At 45.0% G+C, this 21,553-nt stretch overlaps 1 protein-coding gene across 1 annotated transcript; it reads right to left on the bottom strand.

The window, feature by feature from the left end:
* Positions 1-10,801: 10,801 nt before the first annotated feature.
* Positions 10,802-20,663, bottom strand: Six4 (SIX homeobox 4). The gene is made up of 3 exons (XM_055595428.1): positions 19,822-20,663; positions 16,486-17,174; positions 10,802-12,042 (listed from the first exon to the last, which is right to left on the bottom strand). Exons 1-3 carry the CDS (start codon positions 20,661-20,663, stop codon positions 11,246-11,248), a joined length of 2,328 nt encoding a protein of 775 aa, XP_055451403.1. The 3' UTR covers positions 10,802-11,245.
* Between the last annotated feature and the right edge of the window lie 890 nt (positions 20,664-21,553).

The following is a 21,553-nucleotide window of genomic DNA, read 5'->3' as shown; positions in this document are numbered from 1 at the left end:
GCCCTCTGCAAAGACAGCAGATGTTCTTAATGGCAAGCCCTCTCTCCAGCTGTGAACTGCATATTCTAAAAAGGTTCCAAGAGTACATTTAATGTTATGTTTATTTTACCACAACTGAAAGTAAAGAGGGCCGAGTGACCTTCCTCTTCAAATATGTACAATTACATAGTTACACATAAATACATCTGTCTGTTGATTTCGTGTGTGGATGTGTGGGGGATGCCTGTGCCACAGTGTGAAAAATGTAGCATCTCTCCGCCCTCTCCGTTCTGAGGATTGGATTCGAATCATTAAGACCGGTAGCAAGTGTTTCATCAACTGAGCCATTTGCCAACTGCAGCTTTGTGGAGTCATACAGCATAACTTTTGTACTTTAACAGTAGCAGGCTTGGCGAACTTAGAAGTGTGGAGCAATTCTGCTCCACTGTGGGTTGGTGCCCAGCCTCATGCTTTCCCCAGAAAGTAAAGAATTAAATCATAAGAAAGGAGAGCACATTATCTAATCTTCTTTTTCTTCAAAATTTGAAAGAGTGATTAACAAGGTGTCTGGTGGTATACACAAAATGTGACTAGAATACACAATGGAATTAGCTAACCAAACAGTGAAAGACAAACTCAGGCAGTACCCGTCAGCCATCAGGACAGGCCAAAGCAAACAAAGGTATTTTGCACTGTGAGTTAAAGGTTAAGAGACAGACTTTGCCAGCTCAAGAGAGGCAGAGAAACGTGGAAACAAGGGTTTGAGAAAAGAGCTTCATCTCAAAATCAAACCCACTGGCTAGGCCTCCGATAAGATCAGTGTGGCTATGCCTGGAAGGTGACTGGAAGAAACCAGCTAGCTGGCTCTGGGTGCTAGAAAACAATACTTTAGTATCAGGCCAGTTTGGGGTAAATAAAGCTCAACTCCAGGCTCTAATCAGCAGGTAAATATGACGTTTTTTTTTCCCAGTAACAAGATTGCGAGGATGTAATCAGGGGTTCCACTCAGCCTGGGGGCCAGAAGGAAAAAGGAGGTGTTGGGTTTTTCACTTCCTCCACCATTATTGTAGTTCAAATGCTTTCACTGGAGAGTCTAGCAGATACATCCTGTTTGTGTGTATGTGTGAGTATTGCTGTGTGTATATACTGTATGCGCACCTGTGTGCACAGGTGTTTGCCAGGGCAGAACTTTCGGTGTCACTCTCCTCGTTACTCCCTTGAGGCAGGGTCTCTCATTGAGCCTTGTTGGCGCAAGCCATCCCACTCCACAGCACCAGGCTTACAGGCACGCAGGGCGTGACCACACCTGACTTTTTTTTTTTTTTCTTAATTTATTATAGACTGGGTGAGGTAGAACATGCCTTTAATGGGAAGCACAGGCAGATGGCTTTCTGAGTTAAAGTCTACAGGGAGAATTCCAGGACAGCCAGGGCTACACAGAGAAACCCTGTCTCGAAAACCCCCAGAACTTGTGTGAGCGGATATATGTGTGTGTGTGTGTGTTTATCATTACTTATCTATTTATGCCTTTGTACCCAAGAAGATCAGATAGGTATCAGATCCCCTGGAGCTTGAGTTGCAGCTGCGACCTGCCTGATGTCAATGCTGGGACTTTAACTCAGGTTCTGTCTAAGAACAATATACGCTCTTAACCACTGAGCCGTGTCTCCAGCTGCGTGCCTCGGCACATGGGTCCTCATGCTTGGTCAGCAAGTTGGTCTGCTGAGCATCTTGATAGCCGGAAGTTCACTACTTGATGGCTAAACAAACTGTCTCCTAGGTACCTTAAACTTTATATGCCTCTGCCCTACCTGTCCACTGGGTGCTGCTATCTTCTCTTACAAAGCTACACCCGGTTCCATGGCTTTGTCCAGTTTGGTCAATGACAACCCTAACTCTGTCACTGGGTCTTGACTGGAATGGAATCTCAAATGGACCCATAAGGATGCACAAAAACTCTGAAAGACAAGGAGTTCCTTGTCCAGCACCAGAGGAAACAAAGAAACGAATGAACGAATGAATGAATAAACAGGTAAAATGGGCCGATGAAAACATTTCACCGACATTGTTATAGCGGACAGTCCCAACCTCTGTAGGCATTGGGGATACTCATCTCTCTCTCTTTTCTTTCATAAGTTAATGTTGTACTTCATCTTATTGAGCCTCGGCTTCCTATATTGACATTCTACCAGCAGTGTATACCCTTAATCCGATTCTTTGTTATTCTGTGTAAAACTAGAATACGTGACTCTAGCAGCTGCTGGTGACAGGGACATCTGGCTTACAGAGAAGACAGCCCTCTCACAGCAGACGCTGACCCCAGCTCAGGGAGGAGCAGAAGGAAGGATGAAAAGAGACCTTGGTTCTAGTTAGGTCTAGCAACTGGCCTGTGAGTTTTATTAAGACTCTGAGGACCAGAGTTCAGACCCCCAGCATTCACAGTGCCCCCCCCCCCTAATCCCAGTCATCCAAAGGCAGAGCCACAAGATCCAGAGCAAGTTTGTAGCCAGAACAGCTGAATCAGTGATCTGTGGATTCAGTGATAGACACAGCCCCAGTATATAAGATGAGGGCTGATGGAAAAGATACCTACCGTCAACTTCTTCACATCAGTCTGCACAATGAACACCTACACATGACAGCATGCATATACACAGAGAACATTCACACACATGCACGCACATCACATGAACATACGCCTTCAACTTTTTTTGGCTGAGCATAGCGGCACATGCCTGTAATCCCACTGCTTGGAAGAAAGAGGCAAGAGGCATGAATTGGAGGCTAGCCAGTCACAGAAGTTTAAGGCTGTAGCTGTAGCTCAGTGTCAGAGTGCTCTGTCAAATAGGTGGTGGGCTTGATCCTTAGCAAAGACAGACAGACAGACAGACAGACAGACAGACAAGAATAAAGCCCAGGCATGGCTCACAATGCTTATAATCTTATTTTTAAAAAACTCATATGATGTGAGCTGGGCAGCGGGGGTGGAAGCCTGTAATTCTACCACTCTAGGAGGCAGAGGCAGGTGGTGGATCTGTGTGAGTTCAAGGCCAGCCTAGTCTACAAAGTGAGTCCAGGACAGCCAAGGCTACACAGAGAAATGCTGTCTTGAAACAAAACAACAACAAAAGTAAGATGTGGTGGTACATGAATATTTTTCAGCCAATACTCAGGAGGAAGAGGCTAGACTGTAGACTGGCCTACATAGAAAATTTGAGGACATTTAAGGATACAGAGTGACACCTAATCTCAAAAAATAAAAAAGGATTGTTTTATTATGTGTCTGTATGTTGGCCCAAACAGTCTTTCATAAAAAAAAAAAAAAAAAAAAAAAAGAGCCAAGAAACAAAACTTTTGTTGGGGCCCAGTGAGATGGTTCTGTTCTGCTACACTTGCCAAGCAAGCCTGATGACTTGAGTTCCTTGCCACGTGGTGGCAAGAGAGAAGGAATTCCTGCAAGATGGGCACCGAGCACACACATTCACATAATGCATGCACAAATAAAACATGAAAATATTTTAAACTATATTTTTGTAGCTGTGGAACTTGTATTCCTTATCCTCACCTTTGGCACCGGGAATTGATTCTAGAGCTACATGCCTGGTGGCAAACACATTACCTATCCTGGAATTCTGTGGGCTCAAAAAGAGAAGAATAGAGCTGGTAAGATAGCTTTGGGTAAAGGCCCTTGCCATGCGAGCCTGACCACACAGTGAAAGGAGAAAAGTAACTCCTAAAGGTTGTCCTCTGACCTGTGTGCATGAAAGCCTACACTCAAACACCACACACACACACACACACACACACACATTCTACGATCAACTATTTTGAAAGAGAGAGGGAGGGAGGGGGATGATGAATCAAAGAACCCTTGTTTTCCTACAGCTAGTTTTACGCTTTAATTATTGCTACTGACTTATCTTTTCAACACAGGAATCTTTGTAGGCCCTGGTGTGGGAGAAACTACGTCGTTGTTTTCAGAGGATCTACAAGGTTAGATTCTGCTGTTTGGTCCCCTGATACCCAGTAGGAAGTGGAGCAACAGAAAAGGAAGAAGACAAAGAGTGATATTCTCCATGCTCCCCAGTTACCCATCCTTTTATTCTCAGGTCTGCTGCGGTACTTACAAAGGCGATGTGCTTCTTGTTATCAATTGACCCTTGGTTACTCCAGCTAGATGCTTCACACTTCCAAAGCTGTCAGAATGCAGATTCCCCAGAGATGGAGTGTGGGGCTCCGCCTCCTTAAACTGCTAAGTACCAACACCAGATGGTCAGTTATGGTATTTGGGGCAACAGAGTAGCCAAGTGACCAAGGGAAGAAAGCCCCATTAAGACCAAGGTAGATACAGGGAAGGAGGAAGATGAATTAAAAACCAGACCTGCTTTACTTTGAACATCTCATCTCAAGGAGTTACGGGCTGTTGTCCTCATATCAATCATTTCATTTAATTATTTTATTTTTAAAGATATTTAATTTTTTATCTGCCTGAGTGTACATATCAGTGCACACACGAACCTAGGGTGGAGCATTGAATCCTCTGCAACTAAACTGCCACATGGGTGCCGGGAGTTGAACCCAGGTCCTCGGGAAGAACAGCCAAAGGTCTCAGCCATGGCGCCATCTCTCCCTCCAGTCCCCAGTCCTTTTATTTTAAGATTGTTGTTCTTATTCACGGTGCACTTTCATCCTAAATTTGGTTTGACTGTCTTAATTCTGTGATGTGTCTTATTAAACCATTACATACAACTGCTTCATACTACGTGTCTTCCAACTGCAGAGATCTCAGGCAGTCTCAAAACAGTGATCTCTACTTGGCACAAAACAACAGAGCCCAGGGAGGTGAAGTAAATATATCTGAAATCCTAGGGTAATTGTGATTCAGTTTCTGATGCACGACTCCTCGTTTCTTCTGCTCTTTCTCACAGATTCTGTAGCTGTTTGCTCAGTCCAGCTACAAGCAGCATGGATATACATACAGGAAACATTTTGGAAACAGTACCTCTACCTAAGTATAAACAGCTCTTCTGTGTAACAGCGCTATTTTGAGACATTGCCCTAGGATGGCCCAGGGAGCGCTTGTTGTTGTTATTATTGTTGTTGTTGTTAGTGCTGTTCTTGTTGGTAAAACTTAAGCCATCTGGAACCCAGCCTCAAACTTGGAAATAAGTGACAAAAAAAAAAAAAAAAAAAAAGTCTCTGTCTCCGTAAGGAAAACAGTAAGAACCATCCACTAATGCTGGAAGACTGAAAGCTGCTCCCAGACTCCAGCCCTAACTGTGTTGATTGGCTTAGGAGCTTTAAATGGTGATAAGGGTTGGGGATGTGCCTCAATGGTATCAGCACTTGCCTAAGCACCTAAAAGGTATAGTTCCCCAGCCCTGGGGGGTGGGGGGAGGAGGGGAAAGGTGGGGGGTGGGCATAATAATATTTGAATTATGTGATTCTCTAATCCATGTCGGTAAAATGGCTTTAAGAGATGATGGAAATGCAGGCATTAGTTTTTAGAATGCTTTTCTGGTATCTATCATGTATGAGGCCTTCGGTTCAATATCTAAAAATAGAAAAAGAAAAGAAAGGAAGACACGAATCTCTGTGGAATCTCAGAAAAGGCCCTTTGTCATTTGATGAAGGAGGGAGCGATGAGGCAGGGCTTCCCCGGAGACAGGTGACATTCAGCAATTCTTGAGGTCGGACATATAAAGAATCTGGGCTTCCAGGAAACGCTTTCACCTATCTTGGACCTTGTATGCTCCCAGTTTAAGTGATAATTGTTAGATAACAGCTTCACCGAGTCTTTAAACTGGGATATGCCTCTAATTCTGAATGTCCCATATCCATGTAGTTGTAAAATGTTGCCCAAGTGAGGGATGCAGAGAGGAAAGCAAGGGAAAAGAAATTAACTCAGATTTGGAGACTGAGGGACTCAACAGAACACTTGTCTAGCATGTACAAGCCTGGTTCAATCCCCAACATCAAAGCCTAACAGGACAGAGTGGCTTTGGCCTGCTGCAATGGACTGCTTAGAGGACATTCCATTTTGGAGACCTTTGTGGGCAAATGGCCCTCCCTGCTGCTCCTGGGCTCCCGATCCTGATCTATTTCCTGTCTCACAACTCAGTGCAACCTGGCCATGGTTTCCCAGTTCCTGCCTTTTGTCTTCCTGACATTCATTTTCCAGAGCAGCCACACTGATGTTTAAAAGTGCAAATCCTTATATGACTCCTTGCTTCAAAACCACCCGGGTCTTGTCAGACTCAAATCCAAAGTATCTGGTGCTGGCCCCACAACGCCACATTTGAGGTTGCTTATCTCTCCGAGCGGATCCTCTCTCTTGATGCCGAAAGTTAACATTGAAATTGAGACCTGCCTCTCAGCCAGGGACTTCCTAGCTGCTGTCTGTCCTTCAAGTTGGAACAGTCTTGGTTCTGAATCATACCGATGAAATGGTGCTTTCCTGTCCAATCTGTCACCCACCCAACAATACCCACTTGCAACTCCATTTCTCTTTGCTCCTTGTACTGACATCCCGTGGGACTGTATTGCTTATATGCTACTAAGGTGTCCTGGGGGTGGATTTGCAGAGGCAAATTTCTATATATAGTATTTCTTATGGGAGACTGGAAATGCAGTTTAAATTCCTGTTGAATTTAAGTGATCGGTTTTGGAGGAGCCACAAACAAGTCTTGAAAAAGGCAACTACCTTTCAAATGTTTCACAGTACTTTGTTTTGGTTAAGAAGTTATGAAGTGTAATCACTTCACTTCGTGCTGAACTGGTTTAACTCCTACGCAGAACACTGCCAAATGAGCTGAATGACAAGAATGTGCCTAGACAGCCCACCTGACACTAACTTGATGCCTTTAACTAGCTTCGTTAAAAAAAACAAATGTACAGTTGGTTCCCGATACGGCTTTTAAACATCTCCTGGGCTGATGTGTAAGAATAGAATTCAGACTTTATGTGATTATAAAATCAGGATTAACACTCCATCTTCTCTACTCAACAGAAACACAGCTCTGGCCAAAGCTATTTGCCAAATTGGGGTATAATCACAATTTTGTTAACAGCAGTGGCCCAGGGGTGAGCAACAGAACTCCAATTTTAATCACGTCCGTGACAGAAGGGTCTTTGCCCCTTTCAGTGTAATCCTACAGTGTCTACTCTGTGCCATAGTCCATGTGCAGCTCTTGGGAGATGGAAACCACTGAGTCTACCTGTCTCTAAACTCTTGTGGTTTAGCTCTGAGTATGAACGCAGTACAGCTAAGCGAGTTACATAATTCTGTACAAAGACCAACACAGATTACTTTTCCAGAATCACTCCAATTGGCCTTCTAAGTATTTTCCAGCTGAAATATTGGCATTTTCTTACTCTTTGTTTTTCTAGGCAAACATGAAAACCATGTCCTGTTTCTTGTCGACTGAAGTGGGTTGCCCTCATTTCAAAGACCAGTATTCCCCAAACAATCTCTTTTTTTCAACACCAAGTATGTATAAATATAAAGTTTATTTAGCATAGTGTTTAGAAAAATAAGTTCACATCATTTCAGAAAACAAATAAAACACGTAATTGTCCAGGCATAACCCCCCATTACAGTACAACATACATACTTTAGATCTCTTTGGTTGGGTAGTTAAGCACAGAAATGTTCTGGGACATGCTGTGTGCTCTCATCTAACAGTGCAGTCGAGGCTCTGTTCCCCACCCCATGTCATACATTCTGTATAGAGTTTCTCTTCATGTAAGGCACAGTAAAACCATATCGAGTGTACAACTGGTTGCCTCTAAATGTACAGTACATGCAACAAAATGATACATTTTCTTGGAGAAACCCTGAAAGCCAAAAGTCACATGCTATATAACTTTGATTAATAAAAAAAAAACAAAACAAAACATAAGGTGGTAACATTTAATTAAATGAAACGTATCAATTAGACATAAAATAACCATTAGGTTCTACCACCTAGATTTTAGGAAGACTTTGAAACAGTTCTTGTAAATTATAATTGCTTTCCCCACAGATTTCCTGAATTATTTTTATGAGATGATCAAAGATTTTAAAGAATGAAGGACTCGCGGTTACGTACTAATGTGCACATACTGAGGATGTAGCAAGGTAGTCCGCTACAAATGGCCAATAATCCAACTTTAACATGCAGACTAACAAGGGCACATACAGAGGTAAGGTCAGTGTGCAGTTCAACTATGGGTTTTCTTTAGCTACAACATCTACCTGCCTTTCACGACACAAGAAAGGCACCGAAAACGTGTAAGTCAATCTTTAGTATAAATATACATGACAATAGTTACATAGTACAACACAGATGCTTTTGCTTGTTCGGGGGGGGATGAATGCACCTCCTTTGAATGCTAGATCATTCTCTCTACTTGATGTAACTAACAGCTGAATGCCAATTCTGGCTCTAGAGTGCATAGATAGGCTGACACCAAAAAAAACCCCACAGCCAGCAGCAGGGTTGGGCTTCTAGGGAGTTATTTACCTCTATCCGATTCCTCTTCAGGAATCACTAGAGGGTAATTTGCGGCATCTTCAAGCATTGGTTCATGGTTCACGGAAGAAGGATATCCTGCCACATGAACTCCAAGGGCTCTGAGGCCGACCCTTAGTGTTGAAAAAAAAAAAAAAGTCTTTGCACTTCTGTGCACTGAGATCATGGGGTTTACCTTTTCCCATTCACATCTACACGAGCTATATAGCAACTGGCCCTTATTTTGCTGAAAAGAACAGTACGTTCTCATAACGTGTACTGACTCTTGGTGGATTGTACAGCTACCTGGAGAAATTATAGGGTTAGAAATTCATCCTTTTGGAATATGAATACATTTCCTAGATAAGTACTTAGTTTTGTGCTATCTTTTCTTTTTCATAGGGAGAAAAGAGGAAGAATAAAAGAGATACTTTTTTTGTGTGTAAGTTTTCCTACACACACACACACACACACACACACACACACACACACACACAAACCCCTCATATAACTTGTTGACTTCCCACTTCCTTTACCAGACAGGTATTTGAAGATAATGGACTCTTGATATCTGCAGCAATCTAGTGGAAAATATCTTTTTTATGTATGTAAACTACACTACAAGGCCTGTGTAACTAATCAGTTATATATGATCAGCACACGACTGGGCAGGACGTGGGGCCAACCAAGCTGTGTAAGTAGTGGCAGAGTGGAAGACGATGCTGAAACAACTGGCTCTGTTAAAACAAAACAGTAGCTCCAAAACAAACAGCCTCTGGCCAAATAACGTTTCAGCAACCGAGGGACATTCACCAGTTTCACAAAAAACCGGGATTTAAGTTCTTTATCAGAATGATGGGCACGGAATTCTTCAGAGGGCTCTTTATCCAGGTTGAAAGTTCCCTTTGTAAGAACAGCAAATGCTAAATAAATACCTGGTGACTTATTTCACGGCCTCAGCCGATAAGCACGTTAGTTAGAAAAAGCAGTCCTTTCCTCCTTTTAAAGAAAGCAAGGTATGTGCTGCTGTCTTTATTCTTGACGACGGAAAGTCACCTTGGAAACGATCACTTTCTTTCTTTCCGAAATCAGAGACGCCCTGGACTAATGACATGAAGGCATTTGCATAGTTACATCTTGGATGCAGAGTCCTGCGAACACTTTTAAACACAGCCCACAACATTATCATACAAGAGAATATCGTACAGAAACCCAAAGGATTTGCTTGTAATGGAGACGTGATAAAATAGAGCAGGCAACAGTCTGTATCATAGTGTACCAACCAACTCAAAACACTGAGATTGGAGTTCCAACTGGACGGATTTTTGTTTAATACAATTTACATGTACTTTGTTTACTTTAAAATGATTGTTTTCAAGCCGAGTAGTGGTGGTGCATGCCTTTTGTCTCAGTAGGTAGGAGGCAGAGGCAGGTAGATCTCTGTGAGTTCCAGGACAGCCATGGCTATTACTCAGAGAAACCCTGCCTTGGGAAAAACAAAAACAAAAGAAAACAAGTTGTTTTCATAGCCCGAAGAATTGCCGTTTCATGGTCTTCTATAATTCTTTTACTTTCATTATACGGATAAAGCATCAACAATAATTGTTTATCCATGTGCATGACAAACCTTACACATATTTAGTGAAACTTAAGTCTGCCACACATAAAGGGGTGCTGTAGTAAACTTAACCCTGTTTGACAGTACAAAAGAGCCACCCACACTTCTGTTGACACTTCTGTACCTTACTAGTAATAAAAAGGCCACAAGGTAAAAAGGCACATAGGATTCTATATAAAACATATTTAAATGAAGCAAACCTGCTAAAGAAAGAGGGATGTGATGAGAAGAACCAAAATCCCAGTTTTGGGGGTTAAGAGTTCCTGTTTCAGTGTCAACATTGACCTCAATAGACTACTGACAAAAATCACAAAAAAAAAAAAAAAAAAAAGCTTGGTTGGAAACTAAGATGTCCTATTTCTGCTCAAACAATAAATATAAATTAAACAGTAAGAAAACAATTTTCTTTTCAGTTCACAGAGCCTGAAGAGAGACATATGTGATATAAATAAAAATTCACTGTACTTACTCAAATCTTGCTTATAGAACTGGCATATTTACATTCGTACCCAAGTTGTGTCAGAGTTTAGTGGAGTTTCAAACTTTCTCTGCCACATTTAACTGCTAACAATCACATTTGGAAACAGGTAGAGAACTAAAACCAAGCCTTTCCCCCAAAAATGCTGAAAACGATGAATGTGTGTACGTACACACAAACACACACGAGATACTTAATTTGAAAAATATACCCTTACAATAGTCTAGAGTACCACTGTTTCACAACCATCTCAATGCCCGTGGAGTAAAAGTAAACAACAAACAAACAAACAAACAACTGCATTGCTTCTAACAACAGCCTCTAGCTATTATTTAATTTTCTAAGTTTAGGCGAATACATTTTAAATTTAAAATCCTATCATGTTTCATTTAGACCTTAGAATTATATTGCTGACTAAATGATATCTGATGGTTTGATACAGTTCACCTGTCGCCATCTATTTAGGAGCAACCGTGATGTGAATAGGAAGGTCTCAGCAATGCAGTTCCACTCCTGTGTATTTGACTACGATCTTCATGCAGATCAGTCCAAATGCATGTGCTTCAGAAGTAGACTGGTTTCCTTTAAACGAGTAAAAGCTCTCTGTCTTTGGGGCCTCACAAAGAGAAGATTTGCTGCTGATAATGGAGAAAAGGGGTGTTGTGTGGTGAATCAGGCTTATAAGTCTTGCATATCTTCATCCAACTGGACAGTCTGGAGCTTGGCCAGCTCTTTTTTGTCCGTTCCCAGGTCTTCACAGACAGTTTCTACCATGCTGTCCAGAACGTACTTGGATTTGGAGTCCAACATCATTAAGTTGTTTGTTGCTTTGTTCTCAGAGTTTTGTAAGAAATTCTCCTTTATGTTAGCTACCGACGGCAGAACCAAGCGCTGTTCCCTGACAAAATCCTGGTGAACGGCTGGTGAGGCGTGACCCACCTGCTCTTCAGCTGTGGGAACTATTTCCCCCAAGGCAGCCTGAGTCATAGGGACTGACAGCAGGTCTTGACCAGTGATAAGGGAACAGTTCTGAAGGGTTGCATAGTTAGTGCTGCTAACAGATGTCACAGTAGATTTGCTGGCCACAGGTGCAGACATTGGCTGGCTCTCGGCAATGTCAGGGTTTAGCTCAGTGGGATTTAGTAGTGTAGGGGGAGTCAGGGAAAAGCTATGAGCCGGGGACACATTCACTAAGGAAGAGGCCAGTGGGTGGAGGCCACTGCCAGAGAGATTGTCAGAAGAGAGGCTTGCATTCACTTGTGCATTGTGATTGACAGGCATCAGCTGAGAAAAGACCAGGCCTCTTTCTAAGCCTTCCTGTTTCACAGCTCCTACAGTCTGGCCTGAGTTAGGAACAGTGTATACCACTGCACTTGGGGCAAGAGGGCTCAGGAAAAGTTTGCCATGCTGGACTGTGGCAGACTCGCTTGTAAATGTGCTTCCATCTGAAGTGCTTGAATTTACTGAAATATTCCCTAGGGAAGAAAGTACCAGTTAGCATTGATGAAAATGACACAGAAAGGGAAGCAAACAAACGATGACTTCTTTAACACACACGGTTTTTCCTCGAGTATAGGATTTATGGAGAGGGGCTGCTTCAATGTGCTATGGCAATGATGGGGACTGAACTCGGAGCCTTCCACATGCTAGGCACAAATTCTGCCACTGAGCCACAGACCATCTGCATTTGTTAACTTCCCATGTCGCTGTTAAGACCGAAAAAAGGCACTGCTGGCGGCTTGGAAGGTTATGTGTAGGGGAGGGCCTGGGGACAGAGTCCGGTGGTGGAACACCTGCAGGTCTTGGGTCCAATCTTCAGCATCCCCCCAAATTAAAACAAAAATACAAGACAGCCAATCAAAGCAAGCAAGTATGAGGGACCTGCGACTGAACTTGAGACCAAGGGAAAAGGAAAAAAAAAGAGAAGAAGGAAAATCTTGTCCAAGTTGTGATGTGTGGAGTTTCTGGGTCTTTATCACAGACTTAGCGTCTCTTAGTTGGTAGCGATTGCTAACACTGTCAGTCAGAAAGAGAAAACATGGATGCAAAAGGAAATATTTTTGTTAGAACTGCACCGGCACTAGCCAGGTGGTGTGGAGAACTAGGAGCCGGGGAGTGTGTGTGGGGGAAAGGGGAGCAGAAGCAGGTGGCTCTCTGTGAGTTCGAGGCCAGCCTGGTCTACAGATGGAGTTCCAGGACAGCCAAGGCTACACCGGGACACCCTGACTCAAAAAACAAACAACAACAAACCTAAACCAAACCAAACCAACCAAACACAAACAAAAAAAAAAAACCTCTGCACAGGTCCTGACATAAAACGTAAATGAAAACATCCAAAATACCACATAAAATGGGTTTCTCCAGAATTTACAAGTTAACCACATCAGCCTGTACAGACATGTCTCAGACCTCCACCAAACTACCAATAAAGCAGTCTTGAGTCAACAAAACCCTGAAGGCTCTTTTTTTCTTCTTCTTCTTGCCCCTTTTCTTGTGCTACCTCTAAATCTTCAGTGTTGTAGTGATGGGAGAAATTAATGGTAACACTGAAGCGTTCTTTTTGAAGTACAGAAGCACATAAAGTACCAGAATTAACGCCTCTGTAAAAGGCATGTGTCTTTTGAGGCTCTCTAATGGCCTGTAGAGGCTAGAAAAAAAAAAAAAAAAAAAAAGCGCAAGCTGAAGATAGATGGTCAAATGAGAAACTTGGGACAAGGCAGACCCGTATCTCCATCAAATGCACCCCCCATTTGAATCTTTGAAAATGAACAGTGAAATGACAGCAATTTAGATGACTCAAGTCCCCAAATATTACCACAGAGAGAAAGGTGAATTTAGGGAGATTTCTGGGGAAGAATTAAGATGGAGCACTTATCAATCCTCCTTTTGAATTAGGGGTCTAATCAACTCCTTTACAAGTCAGAAAATGGGCCAATATTAGATTAAGTAATTCACTCAACATTGCCCTTCTTGAATTATTAGAATAACTGTGATAATAGCACTACCTCTGTTAATAAGTGCCATTTATATGCCTTTCAACATTATAAGCATTTTATGTAAACAAAAGAGTGTCTTTACATGAGGAAAAAAAAAAAGAGAAAACACTGTATTTGAACTCCTTTAAAAAATGTTTACCTACTAATACATAATAAGTAATTCTCCGTGGAAAGACTGTTCAGAACGAAACAGTTCTGTGTATGGTTGGGTTAGTCTCTAATCTATTTTAAAGCTTTTGGTTTTAAGTGCGTTTTAAAAGCCACGTTGGCTTCAAAATTGTAAGGAGGGAAAAGCCGACCAACGTTTGCTTTGCTTTGGGTATGTGTTAGTGGGACTGTTTACTAGCAGACATGCACAAAATGATTATTTTTGATAGAGTCATAAATAGCAATATATTCGACATTTCCCCAACAGCTAATAAAAAAAACACGTAAAAACACGTAAAACAATGCACTCTCTACATGTAAAATAAACTTTAGCAAATATAAATGAAGGAAAAAACAAGATATATTCCAAAGGATGATTTCTCCCCCCCCCCCCCCCCCAGTATTGGGGATTGAGCCCAAGGCCTCAGACATAAAACACGATTTTGTTGTTTTAAGACAAGATCTCTGTAAATAGCCCTGGCTGTCTTGGAATCCACTCTGTACACCAGGCTGACCACAAACATAGAGATGTGCCTGCCTCTGCCTCCCAAGTGCTGGGATCAAAGGTGTGTACCACCATGCTGGGGCAGAACATGATTTTTAAATATAGCTGCAGCTAAGTTACAAATTAAACAATAATTTAAAAATCAGTACAAAAACTGAACTGAAAAACTCCAGGTGCAAAGCATAATTTTACAATAATGCTAAGGAACAAAACAAACAAACAAACAAACAAACAAACAAGAAAGCCCAAATACTCTCTGATTATAAAATGAATAAAAATATAAACTGTCTGCTTTTCCTTGTAACGTCCTATATAACTTTCCCAGCTATCTAGGAAGACAGGACTGTGTTTCTGGACATTTTAAAGAATGTTTAGTGTTAAGGTTGACTTGATTTGGTTTGGAGATGGACTCTCACTACATAACCTGGTTTAACTTGGAGGTAGCTCTAAGTGACTACGTAGTTCAGGCAGGCCTTGAACCCTAATCTTTCGGCTTCAGCCTCCTAAGTGTTAGGATTACGGGCATTTACCACAGTACCCATCTTGGCCTGTTTTTTTTTTTTTGTTGTTGTTGTTGTTGTTGTTTTCTTTTTCAAATAAAGTTCAAATCCCTAAAATGCTTTCCTGCAAAGTGTACTACCCAACTGCTACACAGCAATGTTGCCTCCTGGGAACCCTCTGGTTAAACTTCTGCCTTCAGTTTGCCCAGAGAGTCAAAGAGGTAAGAGCCTGGTCATTTGATCGTAGCTAATTTAACTGACCACGCTATTCTTATTCCTAGTAAATATCCCATTTAAGAGCTGGCAATTGCTGGGTGGTGTAGGTGCAAGCCTTTAATCCCAGCACTTGGAGGCAGAGGCAGGCCGATCTCTGAGGTCTGCCTGGTCAACAGAATGAGGTCCAGGACAGACAGGGCTACAAAGACAAACCCTGTCTTGAAAAACTGAAAGGGGGGGGGAGTGGAAAACAACAACCCCCCCAAACCATCCTAGTTATTACTTCATAATACTTTTCTATGACAGCATTTTTCTCAATTACAGATGAAAAACCTTTTGTGTTTCTCCCCTACCAACATATATACTCCTACTGTCTGTACTACTTTGTTGTCAGAAATGCTGTAAACTTCTTGGAAATTTTCATAAAGAGGGAAAATGGGTTAGAGGCATAAATAATTGTAAAACTAAGCTCTTTGGCTCTCTCTGGATTATTTGTCTTTTGTCCTAGAGTAACTTGAGTTAACTCTATGCATAACCTGGAGCAAAGAACAACTGAAGAGTGTGCTACAAGGCAGTGTGGCTTTCTCTCTCTCCCTTTTATAAAGAGGAAAAAAATGTGGAGTGAAATGTACAACCCATTTTTCACTAATGCCTCCAATAAGTTGAAATACTTGTATAAAAACTGACGGTGTTGCAGAAGGTTGACCTTTGGTAAAAACCTGGGCTTTCAGACTTGCTTACAGGAGGGATAACGACCACCAGTTCCTGCCTCTAAGAGCTAAGGGCTACACAGCTTCGATGCCCAGCCTTCTCACTGTTCCTGTTTCTCTACAGTGAAAAAACGACAAGTGATCCAGATTTGATTCACGTTCCTGAGGATGATGTGCTAGCCTCAGGCTTATTTCCTTTCTCCAACAGACTGCTGTTAGCAGAGCCATAAATGCTGGAGAACGCAGTTGGTTTTAGAACGATAAGCCCACACAGCTGAGAAAGGAACATACATCCAGAACGACAGAAAAGCACATATTCTTCTAAATTTCCTTTAGGTCCTTTTATGTTTTAGTATTAACTGTAGGAAGAACAGGATGCAAACAAGAATAGATCCTGCCTTTTAGTTTACTCTTTTAAAACGTTATGGTTTTTTTTGGTTTGTTTGTTCGTTTGTTTTTCTGGTCAAATAACTACTTGACTAATTTTTATGTTCCTAGCAATTTTATTAATTTTTAATTTTAAAATGTCAAGTACTGGGTTATTTCATAAGCACTGATTGACTTATCATAACTCCTCTAATTGTAGAGTTGGCAAGATCTCCTATAAACTGTACTTTTCCATTCCATTTGAGGAAATTAAAACCCCACTCCCCAGGATGTAAGAAAATCAGGCAAGCTGGAGAGTGTTTAGGTACTGGGAATCACATCAAGGCTATTCTCTAACTACGTAAACCAATGGTGTGTCTGGGCAATAACAACTATTGCATTCACTACTAAATCCATCATTTATAGCAAGTAGCCAACACATGCCCTGGTGCATTATGGTACCAAAAGAGGCTTTTACCTTGTGAAGCTGCTACTGAGACAGGGGGCAGCTGCAGTGGAGAGAATCCAATGCTCCCATTAAGGAACTGGCCGTTTGCTCCCGAATTAGGGATCTGGACAATGCCATACTGGTTAATTTGCACTGGTGTAGTAAAAGTCACCACAGAGCCGCCATCCTGAGAGGCCACTGTCTGAACGCCTTCTCTTTTCACTTCAGTGCAGGGTATCAGCCCTGGGAATGACACGGGGGCACTAGCGCTGTAGGAGGTGGTGGCTGCTGAGTTCACAGCCGAACTCTGGAGGACTTTGAATTCCTTCACATCCTGGGAGGTAGAGCCCAGGATGTCTGTCATGGCTATGCCATTGCTCACGATGTTTGAAGACATTTTTGGTGGGTTCAGCGACACAGTCTGTGTATTCCCCACATTCAGTCCATTAAGGATAACTCCACTGTGTCCCTGAATAAAAGAATTACCATTAAGGAAGACAGGTGAAGTACTCGCTGGTACCAAGCTTCCATTCAACAAAACTCCAGAAGAGCTTAAGGATATCTTAGCATTTCCAATTTGTTGCATATATACTGGCTCCATGTGGCTAGAAAGGCTGAGGTTGGTGACGCCATCAGATGCACCCGAAAGTGGGTGGGGAGACAAATCCTCATGTCCCTTGCTGGATTCATCTTCAGTGCTGGGGTTGCCATCTGATTCACTGTTCAGGGGGAGAAGACATTTTGAACATCAAGGGGATGGCAATCTACGTAGCTTATAAAACATCCTCCAAGGCCACTAAAGGTAGTATTTAAGCAAAGCACACCAGATGCCTGCTGGCCCTGCTGAAACCACAAGGTAAATTCTGCCTGGCTGGACAATGAGAACATGAATTCGGATCCTAACATTTTTCTTTTTTAAATCAATCCAGAGAAAGACAAGAGAGTTGGACAATGTAAAATTCAACCAAAAGAACTTCAGTACTGTGTTTTCTTTCCTTCTTATCGCATTAATGTTAAAAGGACTGCTACCTCTGCCATAGAAACAACTCATTAAATGTTAATGTGTTTTTTCCTGTTTAAGAAAGCCATCCTTTTTCTAAACCATTTCAGATTAGTGTTATTTTTGAAGGTAGATGGAATTTCCAAAAGGAGCAGGAGGTGTGAGGTGTTCAGTTTTATTTGCCAGTTAGTTGAAAAGCGATAATTTTCTCACCTGCTCCCAAACTTATACTCCACCAGACAGACAACTTTCATTCAATAAAGTGGCTGCCCTTGTGGGAAAGATACTTGCCACCCAAGGTATGTGCAGTTGCCTTTGAATCCCAAGGAAGCCATAGGGGCCTATTTAACACACACCATCCGGTGCCCTGGTGAGGTGAGAGGGAAAAGGTGAGCATCACTCAGTGGCCTTGTAACTATCAAACTCCTTCACCGAGTCCTCAGTCCCTCTATGCCGGGATCCTGGACTTAAGGGAAATAACCAAGTTCAGGTCAGGGAAGAATGATGGCAGTCTTCCTCACTTGGTCTGAGTCTGGGCGGGGCAGGACAGAAGCAGTTCGCAGGCCTGGTGGGACTTGGTCCAGCTGAAGATCCAGTGTGGTCCGATCCCTTTCAAGCTGAGGGGAGGGGATTACCGGGCTTTGGGCTTTGGGGCCGGGAGCGCAGAAAGCGCTTTGATTTACGAGCTGAGCGGTCGCCGCCATTGGTGAGGGTGACTCACCAGGGGTGCGGGTGGGAGGTAGATCCGGAGAGGGGCCCATACCAGGCAACTGGGCTGGGGGTTGAGGGTGTGGAGTTAATGGGGAGGAGGGTGAAGTCAGCAGAGCGTGGCCAAGAGTGTGTGTAGCTGCAGGACAGCTGGCCTGCATGTGGCACCGGCTTCATACCCAGTGCCTTGGCCTAGCAGACTCCTTCGGTGTGCCTGCACTCCAGGGTAGGTGGGGTCGCCTAACTAGTGCTCCTTCTCTAAGTCGCTCCCTCTCTCACGGCTGATGAGGGGTGCTCGCAAGTCGCTGGGAATGTTTTGTTTATGGTTACCGGGAGCCAGAGTCAGGGCTGCACAGTGCGCCTCTCGCCCTGCCTGGGGTGAACTGTGGGCCTCAGGGCTCCGCCCGGGCGCAGTGGCAAAGCAGAGGGCGGGCTGCTGCCGGCTCTGGAATGCGCAGGGTGGTCACCTTCACCTAGCCCAGCAGAGCTGCCTGCCTCCCTGGCTCCTGGGTTCCTTCCCAGGGCAGAACACTGGAACTGCATGTAGATTCTTTTCTCTCCAATCCCCATGGGGAGGGGCCCACCAACCTCAAACCTTTTCTTTACCCGCCCTACAAGAATACACACAAGCACACACAGACACCCAAAAGGCACGTACAGCCAAGATTATGACATTAGCGGACACACAAAAGAGGCTGAAAAACTGCATTTTCTACGAAAGAAGGGGGGGAGGGGGGAAGCATTGACTATAAAGTTCAAACCAGAAAGAGTGGGGGTCGGGGCTGAAGGAGGACTTAGTGGCTAGCTCCCCCACTTCTTTCCTGCTGTCTACCTTATGCCAGCTGGTCCCTTATCTCCCAATTGTCCCACCAGGAGGGAATCATGCTGCGTTCAGGGGCCCAAGAAACTGCCCTTCAGTCCTGCCACCCCTGTGGCACTGTAACCCGATCCGAAGTTGTTCAGAATCAGGTTTCAAAACACCGCATTGGCAAGCAGCACCGGCACCCTACGCTGCCCTAGCCGCGCTGGGAACCGAGGCGGGCAGGGTGAATGATTAACTCTGTCATATTAAAGCCTCGACGTCCCCAGACCCCATTTGGGCCACCGGTCTCCATTAACGCCCCCTATTCCTCCCAGGGCGGCCCTGGTGACCTCCAGGGCAGGACCGGGGCTCAGTCGAATTCTGGGTATCCTGGAGCGTTGGCGCAGTCCCGGCTCTCAGGGACCCGGCGGAGCCAAAGACCCCGGCCGGCGCCGGCAGCCCCTGCGGGCTCGGAGCCGCCGTGAGAACAGCCTAGCCGGCGTGCGCACACCCTCCGTAAAAGAACCAAGGAAAGTGGCAACTTCAAAGGCAGCAGGATGGGGGTGGGAAGCCGGGCAGCAGTGACCAGCGAAGTGGGGGCGGAGACTGAGACCTAGGCGGGCGACCAGAAACTTCTGGTGGCAGGAGGGGGAGGGTTAGGAGGGAGGATCCCCCGCCCGTAGCCACCGTCGTCCCCCCCCCTCCCCGTAGGGAAAGCGAGGTGGGGGGCGGGGAGAGGTGGGCAGCCGGACCAGGCTGGTGGGGAAGGTAAGCGCCATGTTTGCGAGCGCTTGGAGAAAAAGAAAGCTGGGAAGGGGTGGGGGGGGGGGGAAGGAGGAGGAAAGTTGGCGCTCACCTTTTGGACTGGGTCTCGGAGGGATTCCGGTCGCGCTGCCGCCGGTTCTTGAACCAGTTGCTGACCTGGGTGAGGGAGAGGCCGGTGATCTTGGCCAGGTGCCGCTTCTCGGCGGGCGAGGGGTAGCGATTCTGCTTGTAGAGCTCCTTGAGAGCGTTGCGCGACTTCTCCTTGAAACAATACACCGTCTCCTCGCCGTCCCAGATGGTGCGGGGCAAGGGGAATTTCCTGCGCAGCCGGTACTTGTCCACGGCGCCCAGGGGCCGGCCGCGCGCTCGCTCGGCCTCGGTGTAGCGCGCCTTGTACCAGAGCTGCTGCAGCAGCGGATGGTTGGCCGACTCGAAGCTGTGGCTCTCGAGGATGCTGTACAACTCGGGGTAGATGCCCTGGTGGAAGGCCACGAGCGCTCGCGCCTTCAGCAGGCTCTCGTTGCCACGTAGCAGGTCGCTCTGGGGCAGGGACCACAGGAACCGAGCCAGGCGGTCCAGGTTGCCCCCCTGCTGCAACGCTTCGCACACGCAGGCGACATGGTCCGGAGAGAAGGCCAGCGGGGGCTGCGCAGCCGCTGCGTGCTGGTGCCTGCCCAGAAGTTCCGAGTGGAGTTGTACCTGATCTGCCGCTCCGGCCGCCGCTGCCCCTTCCTCCCGGCTTACCCTGGAGGCAGCCGCGGCGTCCCCCGGCTCCAGGGGGAAAGGAGCTGGAGCCGGGGGGCTCAGCCCTGCCGCCGCGCCCCCCGCCACTTCTCGGTGCGCCTCCTGTCCTTCCGAGGCGCTTTCCATCCCATTCTCCTGCTTGATGTCCGCCGCACTTGCAATCTGCCCGGTGGGGGAGGAAGAGGACATTTTTTGTTGTTTATTTTCCTCCCTCCCTCACTCCCTCGCACTCTTTTCCTCTTTCTTTCCCCCTCTCTTACTCCTCCTTCTTCGTCTCCCTCCCCCTCCCCCCTCCGGAAAGCCCACTCCCTCCCTCCCGGTTTCGGCTGGATCTGGCCGATCAGGTTTCCCCCAGGCCACGCAGTCACCATTAAGATAGCTGCTAGAGCAAAGTAGTGTAAACGGATAGCTGCCTTCTGCCGTTCCCCCAACGTGACTCCTCCGGTTGCTGCATACTATATGGCACTGGCCGCCCGGCCGGCCCGGCCGCGCCACCCCATTGGCTATTTCACATTCAGTGGGAGGAGGAGACACTGTTTCTATCCCTGTCGATCACCCGCCTCCCACTCCACCTCTTGCCTTTCCCTCTCTCTCTGACCCCCCAGGCACCTATACCTGCCGGAAAACACCGACATTCTTTTCTGGCTATGTTTCTGAATGGGCAGTTACCTAGTGGGGCCTGAAAACTGGACAGCTCTTTCAAAGAAAGGCCATGTGATTCCCAAGGGAATATTAATCTCGTGACCTTAAGGTCTGGACGGCTAAATTTTTAACAAAGAGACCACCCCCAGTATGTGGATGACAAAATTTAAGAGAATAATTCCCAAGCTTCCCGGCTCCTCCCTCCTCTCCTCCCCCACCTTGGGATGTCTTTATTAAGGATGTGTATTCAAAAAGGTCAAGAACAGCACTAAGGAATGTTCTGCGGGAGAAGCATTGATAGTAATGGAAATTCCAGAGGGGGAGAACTTCCCGAAAACCTTGAAATAAGCGGTGTGTGTAGTCCACTTGGATGACAAAAACAAGAAGAAGTAATAATAATAATAATAATAATAATAATAATAATAATAATAATAATA

The sequence above is a fragment of the Psammomys obesus genome, unplaced genomic scaffold (genome assembly GCF_907164565.1).
Source record: "Psammomys obesus unplaced genomic scaffold, mPsaObe1.curated_primary_1811, whole genome shotgun sequence".
Lineage (NCBI taxonomy): Eukaryota > Metazoa > Chordata > Mammalia > Rodentia > Muridae > Psammomys > Psammomys obesus.
This window is presented reverse-complemented; position numbering and strand designations above follow the sequence as displayed.